Source organism: Hydra vulgaris, chromosome 10 (assembly GCF_038396675.1).
Source record: "Hydra vulgaris chromosome 10, alternate assembly HydraT2T_AEP".
Classification (NCBI taxonomy): domain Eukaryota; kingdom Metazoa; phylum Cnidaria; class Hydrozoa; order Anthoathecata; family Hydridae; genus Hydra; species Hydra vulgaris.
Window position 1 is genome coordinate 15,531,200 of NC_088929.1, and position 17,411 is coordinate 15,548,610.

At 27.0% G+C, this 17,411-nt stretch overlaps 1 protein-coding gene and 1 long non-coding RNA gene across 2 annotated transcripts in view; one reads left to right on the forward strand and one right to left on the reverse strand.

Moving 5' to 3' along the window:
- Window positions 1-17,411, reverse strand: part of LOC105846408 (heme-binding protein 2) — a 52,809-nt gene that overhangs the window by 19,563 nt on the left and 15,835 nt on the right. Inside the window, exon 2 of the mRNA XM_065807349.1 lies at window positions 11,550-11,895. Within this exon, the coding sequence (XP_065663421.1) occupies window positions 11,550-11,895 (346 nt within the window). The remainder of the gene's footprint in view (window positions 1-11,549; window positions 11,896-17,411) is intronic.
- LOC136086513 (uncharacterized) lies at window positions 163-1,541 on the forward strand. The gene is made up of 3 exons (XR_010641383.1): window positions 163-432; window positions 577-794; window positions 894-1,541. It is a non-coding gene; the product is annotated as an uncharacterized LOC136086513 (long non-coding RNA).

The window sequence follows — 17,411 nt, forward strand, 5'->3', positions numbered from 1 at the left end:
GATGTAGTTAATGCAAAATTAGTAAACAGTTTTAAAGCACAATTAGACAATTGGCTCCTTTTAAATAAAATTAATACTGACACGGCTGTCTAAGTGTGTTATTAATACACACACTCGTCGTCTTCGGGCGGCTACAGCATCTACTACTACTACGCTGTATAATTTTTTTAGTTTATTTTCAATGTGCTGTATATTTTTTTGACCAATCCGTGCTTATATAAAGTTAACTCCACGCAAGCGCAATAGTCATATTTAAATAATAATAATAAAGATGGCTGATTTGGATGGTTTAGATGAAAGTGTTGTGTCAACGTTAAAATCACGAAGAAAAAAAAACAATGCTCTGCAAGAAAGAAAAATAAGTTATTTAGACATTCAAGTGGAGGAAAAATTCCTACTATATCATGTAATCATGTTTCAGGTTACTGCAAAGTGAGTCTTTTTAATTTAATGATCTTCGTATGTTGAAATTATAATTTAGTTATGAGTTTAAAGTTTTATTATACACAATGTAAGATTACTTGGTATAATTTCTGTTTATGGCAAAATAATTATTTATTGATTGACTTATTTCAGGCTCGAGATATAACAAAGGATAATTTGCTAAAACATCATACAGAATTCAGAATCACAAGATGCTACTATACTGTCAATGCTTAATATAATCAGTGTTAAAAGAGTCAGAGTGAAATATAATAATCGAATAAAGTTAAGAAATATGAGTATTGAGTACTTTTTATGCTGCGAGGGAATTAAAGTACGAGTTTGCCAAGCTTCATTTTGTTCAGTATTGTGTAAGTATAAAATTACTTTACTTTTAATTCAGAAATAGAATGTATATTTTGTTAAAAAAATTAATGAGTAAAAGTTAATATTTTATTAATTTATTCCAGCCATAAAACCTGATAGAGTTTTAAGAATTGCAAGACACTGGTATGAACATGGAACAACCAGACTTGAAAATAGAGAAGGAGACAGGAAGAAAATAGCTTTTTCTAAAAAGAAAGAAGTTATTAAAAACCATATTCAGTCTTTTAATTGCAGAGCAAGTCATTATGGAAAAAAAGGTGCTCCAGGACATAAATATTTGCTCTCTGATTTAAATGTAAAGCGGGTGTACGAACTTTTTTTGGATAAAAACAATGCTTATACTGTAGCTACTGTTGGCTACCATTATTATTATGGGGTATTTATGAATCATTTCAATTTAGCTTTTGGATACCCAGCAACAGATACATGCTCTACATATCAAACATATAAGTTGGCTATGAAAAACCAAAATATTACTGATAACCAAAAAAAATTAAAAACTGCTCTTTTCATTCTTCATCAAAGGAAAGCCAGAAAATTTTATAGTCTTCTCAATGATATTCATCCCAATGAGATCACTATCTGTTTTGACATGATAGAGAACCTTGTACTATCAAAATTATCAATCGGAGAAGCCTACTATTCTAGACAGCTTTATTTTTATGTCCTTGGTGTTGTTATTCATAAAGGTGATAAGTCTGTTAACGATATATATTTTTTTACTTGGATGGAGTGTGAAAATAGGAAAGATTCGAATATGATCTGTTCAGCTATAGAACATCTACTTGAAAATGTTTTAAAAGATAAATGTTTCAACGCCTCATCACTTCGATTGTTTTCTGATGCATGCTATGGCCAGAACAAAAACATAAATATGACATGTATGCTTCTAGCTCTAAGAAAACAATATTTTAATAAACTGCAGATTACACATACTTTTCCAGAACGAGGTCACTCATATCTGCCAGCTGATCGCGTTTGTTGGTCGAGTTCAGCTAGATATTAAAAAAAGAGACCAAATTTTTGAGCCTAATGAATACATAAACATACTTAGCCGGCATGGAAAAGTCATGGTTTACGGGCAGAATTGGTCAGCACATGACTTCAAATCAGAAGTCAAAAAGTATGTCATGAGCCAAAAAACATTTAAAATCAGTGCAGCAAAAAAACTTCTTATAAATTCAGACAAGCTCGAAGTAGTTGCATTTAGTTACCATTCTGAGCCAAAATCACACAGTATCCTTAAAAAACGGAAGAAATGGGAGACATTTAGACCGCAACGTTTGGAATTAAATAACTGTGTTAAACTTGCTAAGAAAGACGATGTTTTTCGTCTTCTCGGTCTTGTAGGAGCAGAAGGCAGAATACTTAGTATGTATAAAACACTACTTTGTAATGCCACTGAAGATAATGCTAGCCTTAGTGAAGAAGATAGTTCATAATTTGATTTAAATGTTTTTTAGCTGTGAATTTTGTAAACATGTTTAATTTAAGATACAAATATTTAAAAAAATTTCCAGCATAACATGATTTATTTTGTTGTTTTTTTTATTAACGTTATTGAATACAAGATAAAATACTCATTAACACCTTATATATTTTTATAGTTGCACTTGTGAGTTGTTTAAAAAAAGTTGCTGATTTATATTAAAGGTGAACAAAATATATTAAAGGAGAACAAAAGGTAGATCTTAGAATGCATAATAAAATAATATTATGTTTCATTAATAGATATATTTTATTAATGAAATGGATATAAAGGATATATATAATGGATATAAAGCGTTTAAAATATAAAAGGATATATAATGGATATAAAGCGTTTTGTTAATAAATAATACTTGGATATACAGCGTTTTGAAACAAAACAAAAATAACCACTGAAAATATACATCGATTTCATACCGCTCAATTTCAGTAGACATTATAGTCTTATTAATAAAGTACATGTTTAACTAAATCCATAATAACTTATTCCAAAATACTTAATTTCTTTATGCAGGAGAAAAGTTCGATTTACTCATAACCCAAAAAATGGATTTACAGCGTTTTGAAAATGAGCTCTTCATATATATATATAGAAAAAAAATAGTAAAATAAAATAATAACATGAGTGTCTAATTACCAAAAAATAAAACAAAGAGCAACTATTAGGTGCTCGTAAAATCTAAAGCAATTGCTTGCCGTTTTATGAATAACGCTTTTTTATTAACGCCTTTTCTCTTATATGAGTATTTTCTAAGAGCAAAAGCTTTTGCGAAAAATAAAAGCAATTGCTGAAAATTTTTATTCACGTAAATAAGCAATTACTCCGAAAACTCGGAGTAAAAGCAATGAAATTGAATTATGAAATATTTTCAAAATGACTTGAAAATATTTCATAATTCCTTTTTTTATACATTTTTTATATTTCATTTGTTCATTAGTAAACTTAGGTTTATATAATAGATAACAACGCATTAATAATTGATTTGACATTGCCTTAAGGAGCTAATTGAAATATAGAAATAATTATGTCCTTATCATTTGTATTAATAAAATTAGTTAATATATAGTTTTCATAGGAATGTAGGTCAGGGCCGACGACACAAGTTTTGAAGTGGGGAGGGGGGGGGGCAAAAGCATCAGTTTTTAAAAAAAGTCTTCTATATCTAAAAAAAATTAAAAAAAAAAAGTTCCTTTAGAAAAAAACGTGCTCACCCCTCCTCCCCCTACCTTCTCCGGTGTCGTCGGCTCTGTAGGTTCACATACAGATGGGAATAGAAAACATTCTTCCTCCGGTGTCGTCGGTCTACACATTGGAATAAAAAGCATTCTTCAAAACATTCAATAAATTTATTAGTTTGAAATTCATTACCAGTCAATAAAAAGGGACAATAATTGTCAGACTAATCTAGACTATTGAATTTTATCTGATAAATGCTGGTTTTAGCAGCATAAATAGATAGCAAAGCATAATTATTGAGGTACGTCTAGTGATCGATCACTAAACGTACCTAAAAAATTTTAATATGAATGCATCATATTAAAATTTTTTGATGAATAAAACTTTATTTGATTTTCAAATATAGACAAGTCCATAATTGCTGAATAAAATTATTACTTAATTGCGAAATATTTGTTTCTAACTGATTAATACGTTGCTTAGTATAAATAAAAACAACGCCTCAATAAGACATTCTATTGTTTCTGAAAATGTTATAACTTTATATGTTTACATCTGGATCTGCTTTAAAGTTTCTGAAACACAAATAACATCCGATTTATAAATTTGAACTAGTAATCTTAATTCATCAATATTATTATTTAATGACGTTTGAAGTGCTTTATTGCTCAGCAACAAATTAGGGCTGTAAACTTCCCCACTAGACTGATTTATTTTATTGCTTGTTTCAAAGTTAAAGTACCGTATGTGATTTAAGTTTTTTTTGCGTTTAATTATTTTTTTAAATTCTTACAACCTTATCCCCAGCCAGCATTGTGATGCAAAAGAAATTTTAATATAGTAAATTTTTTTTTTAATATATTTTATCCAAAAGTATGGCATTAGGTAGTCTCAACATATTACTATAAAATATCATGATTTTATTTAGTAGGTATATATTGATTAAATATGATATAACAGTATATTTCATTTAATAAAATATGCATGAATATGTCCTTGTGTTTTAAATTTGCATATGAAACATTTAGCTTTTAAAACTTTTGTAAAAAATTATCATAATTAAATTAATCATTTCATTTGTTTAAAATGAAAAAAATTGCTTTAAACAAATTGTTGTTAATTTAAGGTATAAAAAATCTAAGTTATACATAATAAAAAATAAAAAATATATCCGGGAAAATTCTGGGGTCAATACAAGAAAAAAGAAAAAGCAGCCAAAAAATTTTTCGTTTTTTTTTTATTTAGTCCGTATCATATAGATCCCGCAGCCAATCCCGTACGGGTCTCACACGGTGCTCGCACTACAATGCTGGCTGGGTCATTACTAATTCCAAAGTAATATTTTACCGTGTCAATGTTATCACCATTTAGGTTTTTCCGCTATTTTCTTAAATACACTTCACTTTATACACTAAATACACACAAATACATTACACTCTTTTCTCAATAGCTTTGATTTGTACCGGTTAGATTCAGTCAAATCAGGGTTTATACATAAATTTTCTTAGGTTTAATCTTCCTTTAATACTTTTAAACAGAATTTATTCCAATTTATTAGTTAAAATAACAATATAGGGAACTTTATATGCATTTTTTGACTTTAGATTGAAAGCTTTTTTTGATATGACTCAATTACCTGTCAATCAAATCAAGATCAAATCTGGAAGGATGGCTACGTGTTATCCATAAGTCAATGCCGTTTGCAATTCCAAGAAAATAGAAAGAACAAATGAACCATCGTTTAAACTGTTATTTCTGAATGGTTTATATTTCAAAATATAAAAAGCTGAAGATTAGGCTGACTCAATTTTATCCAAGTATAACATTTTCTATTAAACCAGTTCCACACAATGATGAACCGCCTGTTCCTACTCCAACTCAATTCAAACAAGCGGTTGTATGTTGTTCTGAAGAAGATATACAAGATAAAGTCACTGATGACTGTGATTTCAGGAAACCGAAAAACTTTTCAAATTTCCCTAATGAATTTAATGACTTTTAAGAGATTTAAATCTCACTAAGTCAAATGCCAAACTTCTGACATCACGTTTGAAAGTATTGAATTTATTAGATTGAAACTGCAAAATTTCAAAATATTAAAATAGACGAATATCAGGGCTGTAGATTAGCACTTTAAAAGACGGTAGTGGCCAGTAATAGAACATTTACAGCCTATTTCATACAATTTTATAAATCAACTCCTGATTGAGAAGATCTTACTTCCACTTTAAAGTTTATTTTCAAACATTATGTCAAAGCATTAAACCCAGCTAGTGCAGCACTCCAGAATATTTGGCTGATATTACCAAAGATGTCAGATGCAAAAATTTCAGCTGTTTTTTTTTTGTGTTGGTCTACAGATTAAAGTTATGTTGGCATGTAAGGAGCTGGAGGAAAAATGGATGCAGTTTAAAAAGAAGCGTTAACTGCGTTTATTATTAGTTTTTTGGAGGCAACAATGAAAGTAATAACTACAAAAAGCTTGAGGAAAACTTAGTTGTACACAGATATGAAATGCAGAATGTCAATAAAAATGCATTACCAACAATTACACATGGAATTTTTCAGACCAAGTTTGAGTATTGTAAGCAAAGAGTACGGAAAACGTTTTCATCAGGATATTCTTGAAATGGAGAAAATATACCAGGGTAAATGGTATGCAGCTATGATGGATGAATACAATCTGGTGTTTGTTACGCAATGACAACAAACTTCATAAAAGAAAACCATGTTCTACTGTTCACTTCTAAAGTTTTATAAGATTGTCAGAGAATATTACATTACAGCATAATGTAAATTTATGTTATATATGTATGTAACATGACGTAATATTATTATTTGTAACATAAAATACCATTTTTGAACTAGTAAATATTATCTACACCCAAAGGTGTCAAACTGTTGATGCATCAAAAAAACCATGTTTAAACTAAGCATGCTCAAATTTATTAGGAAATTTATAAAATACATAATAACGCAGATATGTTTTATTTTTATTTTTTTTTGAGACCTTGTGTTATTCATATTAAACTACTTTTTACGAAAGGAAGTTAATGAAAATAATATTAACGGTGTAACCTTTTTAAAAATATAATCTTGATAATAATTTATACTTTATTTTAATTGCCAAAAAAAATTTTTAATTTTTTCTTTTCATTTGAATATTAGACTTTTTACAAATTTAGTTTGTTACTATAATTTTTTCATTTTTGATGAACCCTTATGAACTTTTTTTATTTTTTACTATTTAAAAAAACTTATGTGTTTTAGTATACCCTAAAAATCTTGTTTTTGTTTATAAATTATTTGTTCATTATATTTTTGCTTTGAAATAATTTTTAATCTTGAATTATTTTGTATTTTTTTTAAACTTCTTCAAAAAATATAGCTTTTTATATTTTATTTTTGATTAGAATGGATTTATATAAGTGTGTTTGTAGATACATAAAGGGCTTGGTGTCAAGACAAAAGCGTCTCCTTTTTTTCCTTGACATCATTCTAGCCATTGGAGTGACACCTTAATGAAATAAACAAATAAAGTAAAAAAAAAAAAAAAAAAAAAAAAAAATTTATAATAAGAAAAACAATAATTATTTAAAAAAAAAGCAAGACAAATAACTCAAAAAAGGTAAAAAGTAAATTAGCTGACATGAGAGATAACGAACGAAAGTTTAAAGATTAGCAGCATGATGAAAATAAAAAATAAAGCACAATTATTATAGTTAACAAAATTATTTAATTCGCGATGACTAAAGATCAGCAATTATTAAATATCAGCAATGATTAAAGATCAGGTTCGGAAAAACTAATTATTTTTATTATAAATTATTGATTTTGTAATTGTTGAAGAAGTTCTTAGTTTTGTTGCTAAAATGTTAAACAAATAAGTTGAATTATTATTAAAGCTAAAATTCAGTTTTTTATGTTTTTTTTAGTTGACGTCATCAGTAGCATTTTAATTGTTACTGTAATGTTACTATTATACTTAATTTGTTTTCCAACTTTAATGAGCTGACTAAATAATTTAGATTTTCCAACTTGATCAACTTTATTACATCTACCTGGAATGATTGTACAGGGTAAATTTAGTAACAATTTATTGGAATTTGATTTTAAAGAAGTTGTAAAGGATTTTATTTATTCACTAATAAAAGAAAATTTAATTTTAAATTTAGCAACACTTGGATCTGGCTGCTTGATACCTGACATCTGGCTGACTGGCATTTGCCACCAACAATTACAAAAGCAGGAAATTTGGTTATCATTATAAGAATAAAAAACAAACTGATATAGGTTACGTTGCAAATTTAATCTTTTATTTGTAATGCACTTTAAGCATGTAGAAACCTTAAAAGTAAAACCATAAGATCAATCATTGCACATAATCACTGTTTTTTTTAATTGATTACTTTGTTAAATATTAAAAACTTTTGTATGTTTTTATTTTAGTATTTTAGACACTAAAAGGAAAGAAAGAAAAGGCTGTATTTTTGTGTATTTTTGGGTTGTAATATTTATATTTTACAAAACCAATAAAGTTTCCATTAAAAAATTTTTGAATCAATATTTATAATGTAAATATGCATAGTAATATTTAATATAATTTTATTATTTTGTACTTAGTTATATTTGCTATATCAAAAAATAACTGTTAATAATTGCTTTTGAAATTGCTTATTTACTAAAGCAATTATCTATATTTATATTTATATTTGCTCTTAAAATAAATCACAAAAAATTAAATATTTTTATGTAAATCTATACACAATCGATTGCTAAATCTATATACAATCGATTGCTAAATTTATATACAATCGATTGCTAAATTTATATACAATCGATTGTAAATTTATATACAATCGATTGCTAAATTAGCTTCTGCAAAGGTTGCTTCTTTTTATCATGTTCATCGTTTTCTTTTTCCTAGTTTTATTTTCTACCTCTTAAAATGATGCTCTTTCTTTTTTTAGACACGCATCCAAAACGCATTGTAAACGTAGTTAAATCCTCTCTATCTGCGAAGCTTGAGCCTCTCCCTCATAGTCGTTAAGTTGTATTTCATTCTTCAAACACTACTATGGTTGCTGCTCAAAGGATCTATCATCCCTAGTTACACCAACTAAAACTCAATCTCGCTTGACTTGTCATTCAGCAAAGTCTCATTATTTTATTGTATCTGCCCCAGCATGCTCTAAAGACTTATATTCGTCTATTTTTATTTCCCGCAATTCAAACTTTGGAAATCTCTCTCTCATACTAACGACAACTTTTTAAGTTTTCTGTCAACCGTTTCCTTGCTCTATAACTCTTTTTTTTTTTTTTAATAATTCCCAACATAATAGTGGTTGCTTTCAGCCTTAATGGGAGTGAACCATATTTAAAAAAAAAAAAAAAAGCATCAAAGAAAGTTTAAAATTTTGAAAATTTATTTTTGATAATATTTTCAGTAACATACAATTTATTTTTTATTTTCTAGAAACAAACTTTTAAATTTTCTTATTATGGAAATATTATTTACAACATTCTTTTTATTTACGGAAATTGCTTGTCTGATGAGTTGCTATAACCAAGGCCTTCTAAAGTAGAAGGACCGCTCATGTGGAATGTGACGTCTTATTAGTAGTCCATTGATATTTGTCTTGTTTTAAAAAGATTAACTTTTATTAAAAACTTTTGCTAGATAAATTTTTTATATTTCGTTCAATTTAAGTTATCTGATTACAAATAAAAAGTGAATGAAAAAAATAATAATGATAACAATCACCTTAATTTTGAAAGTTTTAATGTTTTTAACAAGTTAGTTTTTTAACATCAATGAAGTTTTAAAAAATATATCAAAAGTCTCATTAAGACTAACAAATTTTTATTTTTTTATTATTAAAGTAACTTTAGCAATATTCTTAAATAATAATTTACGAAAGTTGCCAGCTTCCTTAATACTTCTTATACTATTTTTTTCTACATTTTAAAGGTTATCAGCTCTTTTAAAAAAAGATGATAACCTTAAAAAAAATTATTTCAAAAAGACTTTTTGCATTAATTACATTTGGCAGTGTACATATGGCAAGTCATGCAATATAAAGTATTGAAATACCACAACTGCATACACCATTATTCATCTCAAGAAACTCTAAACACTTAATTGAAAAAGAAATTAGGATTTGTTTGTGCTTTGACATCAACAAATACTTGGATTCGCATTTAGAAAATATTAGAGGAGAAAAAATTAAAAAAAAAAAAAACTTAGGTTTTTTATTAAACTTTTTAAACTTTTTTTTTTAATTTTTTTAATTTTTTAAACAAACTTTTTGTTGCAACTAAAAACAGAATTCTGTTTTTAGCAGCAACAAAAGGTTTGTTTGCCATTTCAACCCTCCACGATATAAATTAAATAGGTAATCATATGCTGAAGCAATATCTAACTCTAATAAATGTTTTGACACAAGTTCCTTTTTTTCAAACCTCACAAAAATTTTTTATGCAATATACTCAAGAGAATTGCATTCAAAAAAAGAATCATATATATTTTCTGATCTTGTCACTAATTTAAAAAAATTATCAATAAAAACATCTTCAGAATTGTCTGCAGATTCAATTGCATTGACACAATTTCATCCAGAAATTAAGTCTAAGAATAATATACTACCATGTTTAGTAGAAATAATGTTTAAAGAACTGATGATTTTTTTTTCAGATTCTCTTATCTCTTGAACTTATATAGTATAATTTCCATCCGAAAACTTTCGATAAGAACCAAACTGTGTTTCCAAATAGTTTGTTTGAAACTTTCCTGTCAAGTCGTAGAAAAAATGCAAATCAGTTAGCATGTATTTAATCAGTTCAACAAAAGTTAACTAGTTTATTTTCAAGCGAAAATAGCTTGTTTAGTTAGACAGCCATGTATGCTTTTTTTTTTTAATTTTCCTATCTTTAAAGTCACGAGAAAAAATCTTTTTTTAAAAAAAAAGGTCATTGTTTAAGTCATTGATAGGATTGCAATTATTATCTCGCTTACAAACTCCTTTACTAGTCGACATTTAAATTTTCCAGAGTTTTACAATTAAAGAAATAAACTCATAAGTTCCTGTCAGAGTTGTTAGTCCTTGGCCTTGCCTTAAGCCGAAAATGAAGACCTTGGCCTTGGTCTTGGCTTTGAAAATTTTAAAACTAGTTTAACATTTTGTCTATCAATAGTGGTCGAGTTAAGAGCATTATTTGTCAAGTTTGAAGCAAATTTAATAAAATTATCTTTTTCAAAGTTGTGTAACTGTCAAATATGTTAAATACATGCATTACATTTAAAATTATCAGTAAAACCAGAATATAGAAATAATGATCACTGTCAAGTTGTCTCAGCCAGTTATTGCGAATACATTTCATTAGATGTACACTATTAAATAGAAAAAACAGTTTTCTTGTTGAATCATAATAATGTTGAATAAATGACATAAAATCACTACTACAAAAGTGGTGATCTTTTGAATGTGATTCGTATATAAATTATGTGACTCGTATAAAAAATTATGTTTACCAACTGAGTGAATTTACAAAACAGATATTTTGTTAATTGATTTAGACGATGAAATTAAACTTTTTCTGTAAACAGCCAAATTAATAAAAATAAAAAAAACTATAAACAAAAAATATGCCTAAATTTATAAAAGAAAACAACATATCCAGTACGTTTCCAATAATTGAAATATATTTGTAGAGATTTATTATTTATTTACTTATCAACCGGACTCAAGATCTTTTGAATTTATCTTATTTGTTTTTTATATATATATATATATTAATTGAGTTTATATTAACTTTTTCATGTATAGATTTCAGAAAAACATATTTGACAAACATAAATTTAAAGAAAAATTGGAAAAAACTTGGATGAAATATTTTTATTTTGATAATGAAAGATTTAAATATTTTACAGCTGTTCTTGTTTCTGAAATTATGTTTGTTAACTTAAATTCTAAGTTTTATATTTTATTGCACACACGCAAATACACATTAATTGTTTTTGAAAATAATATATAACCATTTACTCCACAAATTTTTTTAAATAGTAAAAAAAAACCTGTAGCCACTATCACACTGAACTTCTTTAGTTTTATAGTTCATGCATAGATTTCCAGAATGGCACACACAATACATATCACACCCAGTGTGATTATACAGAGTAACAACTTCAGTGTTAGTATGGTCATGTACAGACGTCAGTGTTAGTGTAATAATTTCTTGGGTACTAAATAAGCATTTCCATAGCAATTCATTTTTATCGTGACCACCACTATAACCAGAACATTTATTAAGTACAACATAATGAGGCATAAAAGATGCATTTTTTGTTGTCTTTTCTAGATATGGTCGAAGTTTACATGAAACATCGTTATAATTGTCTTCAGCATGAAATCTTTTTATAACTAAAATATATACTGCATATATATATATATATATATATATATATATATATATATATATATATATATATATATATATATATATATATATATATATATATATATATATTTATTTATTTATTTATTTATATATATATAAATGGTCCAAGTAGCACTTATTAAATAATAATTTTAAAAAAATAAGTCTTTTTAAACTTTTGAACATGTTTCACTTATAACAATTGACATCATTAGGTATAAAAAGTTAGTTACAATTTCTGTATATAAACAGAAAATTCTTGTTTATATACAGAAATTGTGACTAATTTTTATACCTGATGATGTCAACTTCAATCAAGTTATTGATGAAATATGTTCAAAAGTTTAAAAATATTGGGATTTTGAAGGTGGATACGTTATCTACGTTGTGTGCTTTTTTATTTTCATTTGTGACTAGGCCGTGTCACAGCACGCATTATTTTTTGACTGTTACATCAAGTTGTTTTAACTATAGCTATGTATAAAAGATTTATACTCTTCAAACCCTTGAAAAAAGTTACAAAAATAATTAGATCAGGTGTAAATTGCGCTTCTGAGGTAATATAAGAAGTTGCTATTAATATACAAATATGCAATAAACACAAAGAAGAGAACGTAGATCACAGCTAGTAGTAGAAGAGTCGCTCGAGTCCTTTTTTGCTTGATAGGTTACTCCAAGAGAGCGTGGCTTCGATAGACACGCTATTTATACAAATTCCTATAGGGGACATTTATAGTTTTATACAATCAGCCAATCCAAACGATTTACGTTTATGACAATTTGGTTAGCGCAACAATTGATAGATATTGCACAAAGAACTCCAAACTTATTTAAAATGATATCTTTACTAAAACTTTAAAGAACTTCAAAGCTCTGATAGATTATTCTATCAGAACTTCCGCAAAAAAAAAAAATATTATTTGCCGGTGGCAGAGTACATAGTGAATGAATATTTTTGAAAGCATGTATAATCTATGAGGAATTCGGAATCATTTGCTATCACCAAACAATAAAAATGTTTTATATTAATCTACCAAACAACCTTATTTTTCAAACAACTTTGTTGCTATATTGTCATGTGCCACTCAATAAAATTAGTTTGTAAAAAATTAGTAATTATCCATGGCTTGAATTGACGCTTGTAGCTCTTTATACAAATTTTTTTGATTGATATTACAATAAAAAAATTTGTTGTAATTTTTTTATTGTAATTGTTATTATTAATATATTATTGTAATTGTATGTTGTATTAGTATATTATTGTAATTGTATGTTGTATTTGGCACATTGTTCTTAGATTGTCATGTCATGACAATCTAAGAACAATGTTGTTTTTATTGAGGTAGGTAATCAGAAATAGAACTTGTTAGATTTCCTGAAATAATTTGGTTAGTGGTTACATTTAAAAAGAAAATGACAATAATTATAGCAGAATGGTCAGTAACTCTCGTTTAATAATATATTTTTTTACTGATTATTTAAAATATAATCCAAACACCTCATTGAAGTTTATTATGAAAGAACATTGGGAGCATAAAACCTAGCAAGGAATACTATAATGAAAGGTTTTTTGAAAAAATTCTAGACTTAAAAAGCTGAGAAAAATTCCTTTGAAGATACAAAAAAAGAATTAAATTTTATCAAATACTATTATATAAGCGTAATAAATGGGCGAATATTATAATCCTTAGTGTCACTCCTTTGACCAGGTTTCTGCATGAGTGACTCCTTCCTTGTCAATTATTTACTTATATTTTTTTTTAATAACGGTATTTTGATTTTTTTATTAGTAGTAGTATATTATTGTAATTGTATGTTGTAAATTTAAAGGAAAATAAATATCTTGTTTCTGTTGTTGTTGTTGTTACCACCTTAGATTATAGTTGTTGTTCTTAACACCTTAGATTATAAGTATCAAATATGCAAATTTTATTTTTTAAATAAAAACTAAAAACAAAAAAAAACACTCTTTTGAGTTGACGTACGCTTGCAGTGACGGATTAATCATAAAGCGTTGGAAGGGGGGAAAGCTGCCCTCACGCGCTCTCTAAACCGGTCAACTGGCGCCCCCTAAAATATTAAATACTAGTTTCTCTTTACAAAATTCTGCGTTTATTTTTAACAGAAATATAAAACTTGGTAACAATAAACTACCGCTTACGTACCTGCTGTACAATTTTGCACGCATTTATATCATAAAACAAAGCGGAGACGGTTTGTTTAACACTAGAAGCCCCAAGTTGGATCAATTGATCCAAACACGAATTTGACACTTTACTGAAGCTATAACTTTAATGTTGATAAAATTGTTTTTTATGACTTTTATTACTTTGATATTATTTACTGAAAAGCGGAAAAACTACATAAAAAACACATTCAGAGATGCGGCTATAAATATTTATACCTAAAAAACCAGAGGTAGATCAATTAATCCATCTTATAGAGAATATGCATAAACATAACAATTTTAGTCAAATAATTAAAATCATTTGCAATAGTTGCATATATTTGACAAGCACTTTCCACAAACAAGTTTTTTACAATTAGCACATACTGTTGATGTCAGATTACTTTGCAGTCTGTTTATATCTGACATCTCAAACGGGTTGATAATAGTGTATTACTGTTGGCAGCAACTAGGCATTTTCGGCGAGTAATATTTGCTCTACTTAACTGTTCAAATAAAGTGTAAAGAAACTTTTGTCTCGAAATATTTCGTTATATAACGTTTTTAAAAATAATTTAATCACCGGTCAAATCCAAAATATTAAAGAAAACAGCTAACGGCTGGCGTCTGCACCCAGTTTTTTTTGACATTTGTTGACACATTGAATCTTACAAATCAATTCCACATTTATTCGCATTGTAAAGAAGTATTCCCTTTAGTTTTTTCTTCCCATCACTTTGCTTAATCGCCCCTTTATGAAGTGTTGATAATAAAATTACAGTTCTCCTTATCTTTGCCTGGTAGACAATCAAGTTTAATGGTCCATTAATGTAGAAAGTCGAATCGTTACGTGGAAGTCGATTAAATATTGGAATTTCCTTTCTATTATGTTTAACTGTTCCGACAAATGACGTTTTCTTTTGCAAAGTTTTGTTGCAATATCGATACTTGTAAAAAAGTTATCTGTAGTAACCCAGCCGGCACATTGCGTGTCAAATAACACCACTAGTTCTCAACACGTGTTTAATACCTTGAAAATTACACCGATAGTTCTAGAAACGTGTTAAATACAGCATTTAGTCCGTGCTACACACCGTGCCACAGTAGGACAAAATCGAGTTTTTTGTGCCAAAAATATTTTCGTAGTTTTTTTTTATAAGAATAGCTATATTTATATATAAAAGGCATAAATTAGGTAATAAACATGTAATTATTTAATGTTTAAAAAAATATTTAAAAAATTGAATTGATGAAAAATACCAAATATTTTTAATGGACAAGACAACTTTTATCAGTGTAAACATTAAAAATATTACTTTTCCATGCATGTATTTGTCATAAAGTATCTTTTTAAGATTTGTATTTACAGAACTTAGATATTATAACAGTAATGAAAGATTTTGTAGGTATTCTTTGTGTAAAAAGCATCTTTTTTACATATTTAGTATTTCTCATCAACTGACCATTAACCGATGACCAATCTTTTGTTGTAACTTTTTTTATTGCAAAAAGTTGCAAAATATTTATGATGTATGGCTATTTACATAAATTTAGCATGAGGTTTACATAATCAAATGTTTGGAGGATATTGGAGGATAGTTTATCTGATACCTAATAGTAAAGGTTAGTAGCAAAAAAAATATCGAAAACTGTCTGTTTTCGATGCGTAAAAACTAATGATTACACTTACGTTAAATTGTTTTAAAAGTCTGAGCGAAGAAAACATTGTTAATTAAAATAATATATTTTAAAATGAAATTCAATAAAGTTAATTAAAACACTAGTACCGTAAGAAAGTTGATAAATAAAAAATGCAAAATAGCGTTTTGGAACACATGTCAAATTAACGTGCATATGTCAAATTAACCGCATAAAATTACTCTCAAATTAATATTAAATGTTTTTTTAACTAGATATTTCCTCTAATTAACATGTCTTCACCAATATGACAAATTTTTTGATTTTTTGGTATTTTGGCACACTCCGTCCCACTTTGCGTGCGTAAAGCAGTAATTTTTAGCTCATAGTACAAATTTCAAAAGCTGGAGATGTCTGATGTGAAGGAAAAAAAAGAACGTGTATAGCTGATGCGTAGTAATAAAAGTAACACGTAGTAATAAAAGTCATTTAAAATGGATGATTAAACTTTTTATTATTTAGTTTTTTTTTCTTTGCTCTTAATTTCAAAGCATTTAATATGCCACCTTTAATCAGCACTTAATCAATATCAGGTAGGCATAGATTGTAAGCCAGGTAAGCATTTGCCTAAAATGCCAAGAATATCAAGAACGAATTTTATTTTGTCAATGCATATTTATTTTCGTTTAACTTCTAAATACTTTGATAATATATAAATTATATATATTATTATTTATTAGAATATATATATATATATATATATATATATATATATATATATATATATATATATATATATATATATATATATTCTAATAAATAAGACAACTTTTTTAATTTTTGTTAAAACCATTTATTTTATAAATACATGTTTCAACTATATCATAGCCATCATCAGTTAAAATATATTAAAATGGTTAAATCAAGTTAGTAAAATTAAGTTGAATTAATGGAGACCTTATAATAAAAATGAAGTTAAATAATGCAACAAATGTTTTAAAAAGATAAAAGAACCGGTAATGTTATAAGAAACTAGATTGAAATTGTCATTTTTAACATGGTTCATTTGTTTATTAATAGTGGGTTTTTCTCTCTGTATGTTAATGCTTTCTTTGAGTTTTAATATAAATTTGTTGGAGGCCGAATCCAAAACTAAAAAATTAGCATGATTAAAACTATTAAAACAGCTTTCATTTTAGTAAGTGAGTGTTTAAATGTTAAATACTCACTCATTTTCTACTCGCCATTTAAAGACACGAATAATCGAGCACCAAAAAAGGGATAAAAATTCACAGATTGATAAACATATTCATTCAAATGAAAGCTGTTTTAATAGTTTAGTTCATGCTAATTTTTTAGTTTTAAACTTTAAAGCAATCGCGTAACAGAGTCGCAGCTGAACAACGGCATCACCTATCATTTGAAGACAAACTTTAAAAAACTTTTTTTATTTTATTAGTCTTTACTGATTTTATTTATTAGTCTGTAATGTTGATAAATTCTTTTACTCAATTCGTATGCATTATTTTTTTCAGTTTTATTTAAAAAGCAGGATTTACATAAAAGTCAGTCGCATTACTAGGAAACTCGAATAATACAAAAAGTAATTTAGTCAATTAAAATAGCAATATATTATCGATAATTTGCGATAGCAATGAGGTTTGATTATAATACAAACAACAGTTTTTACATAAT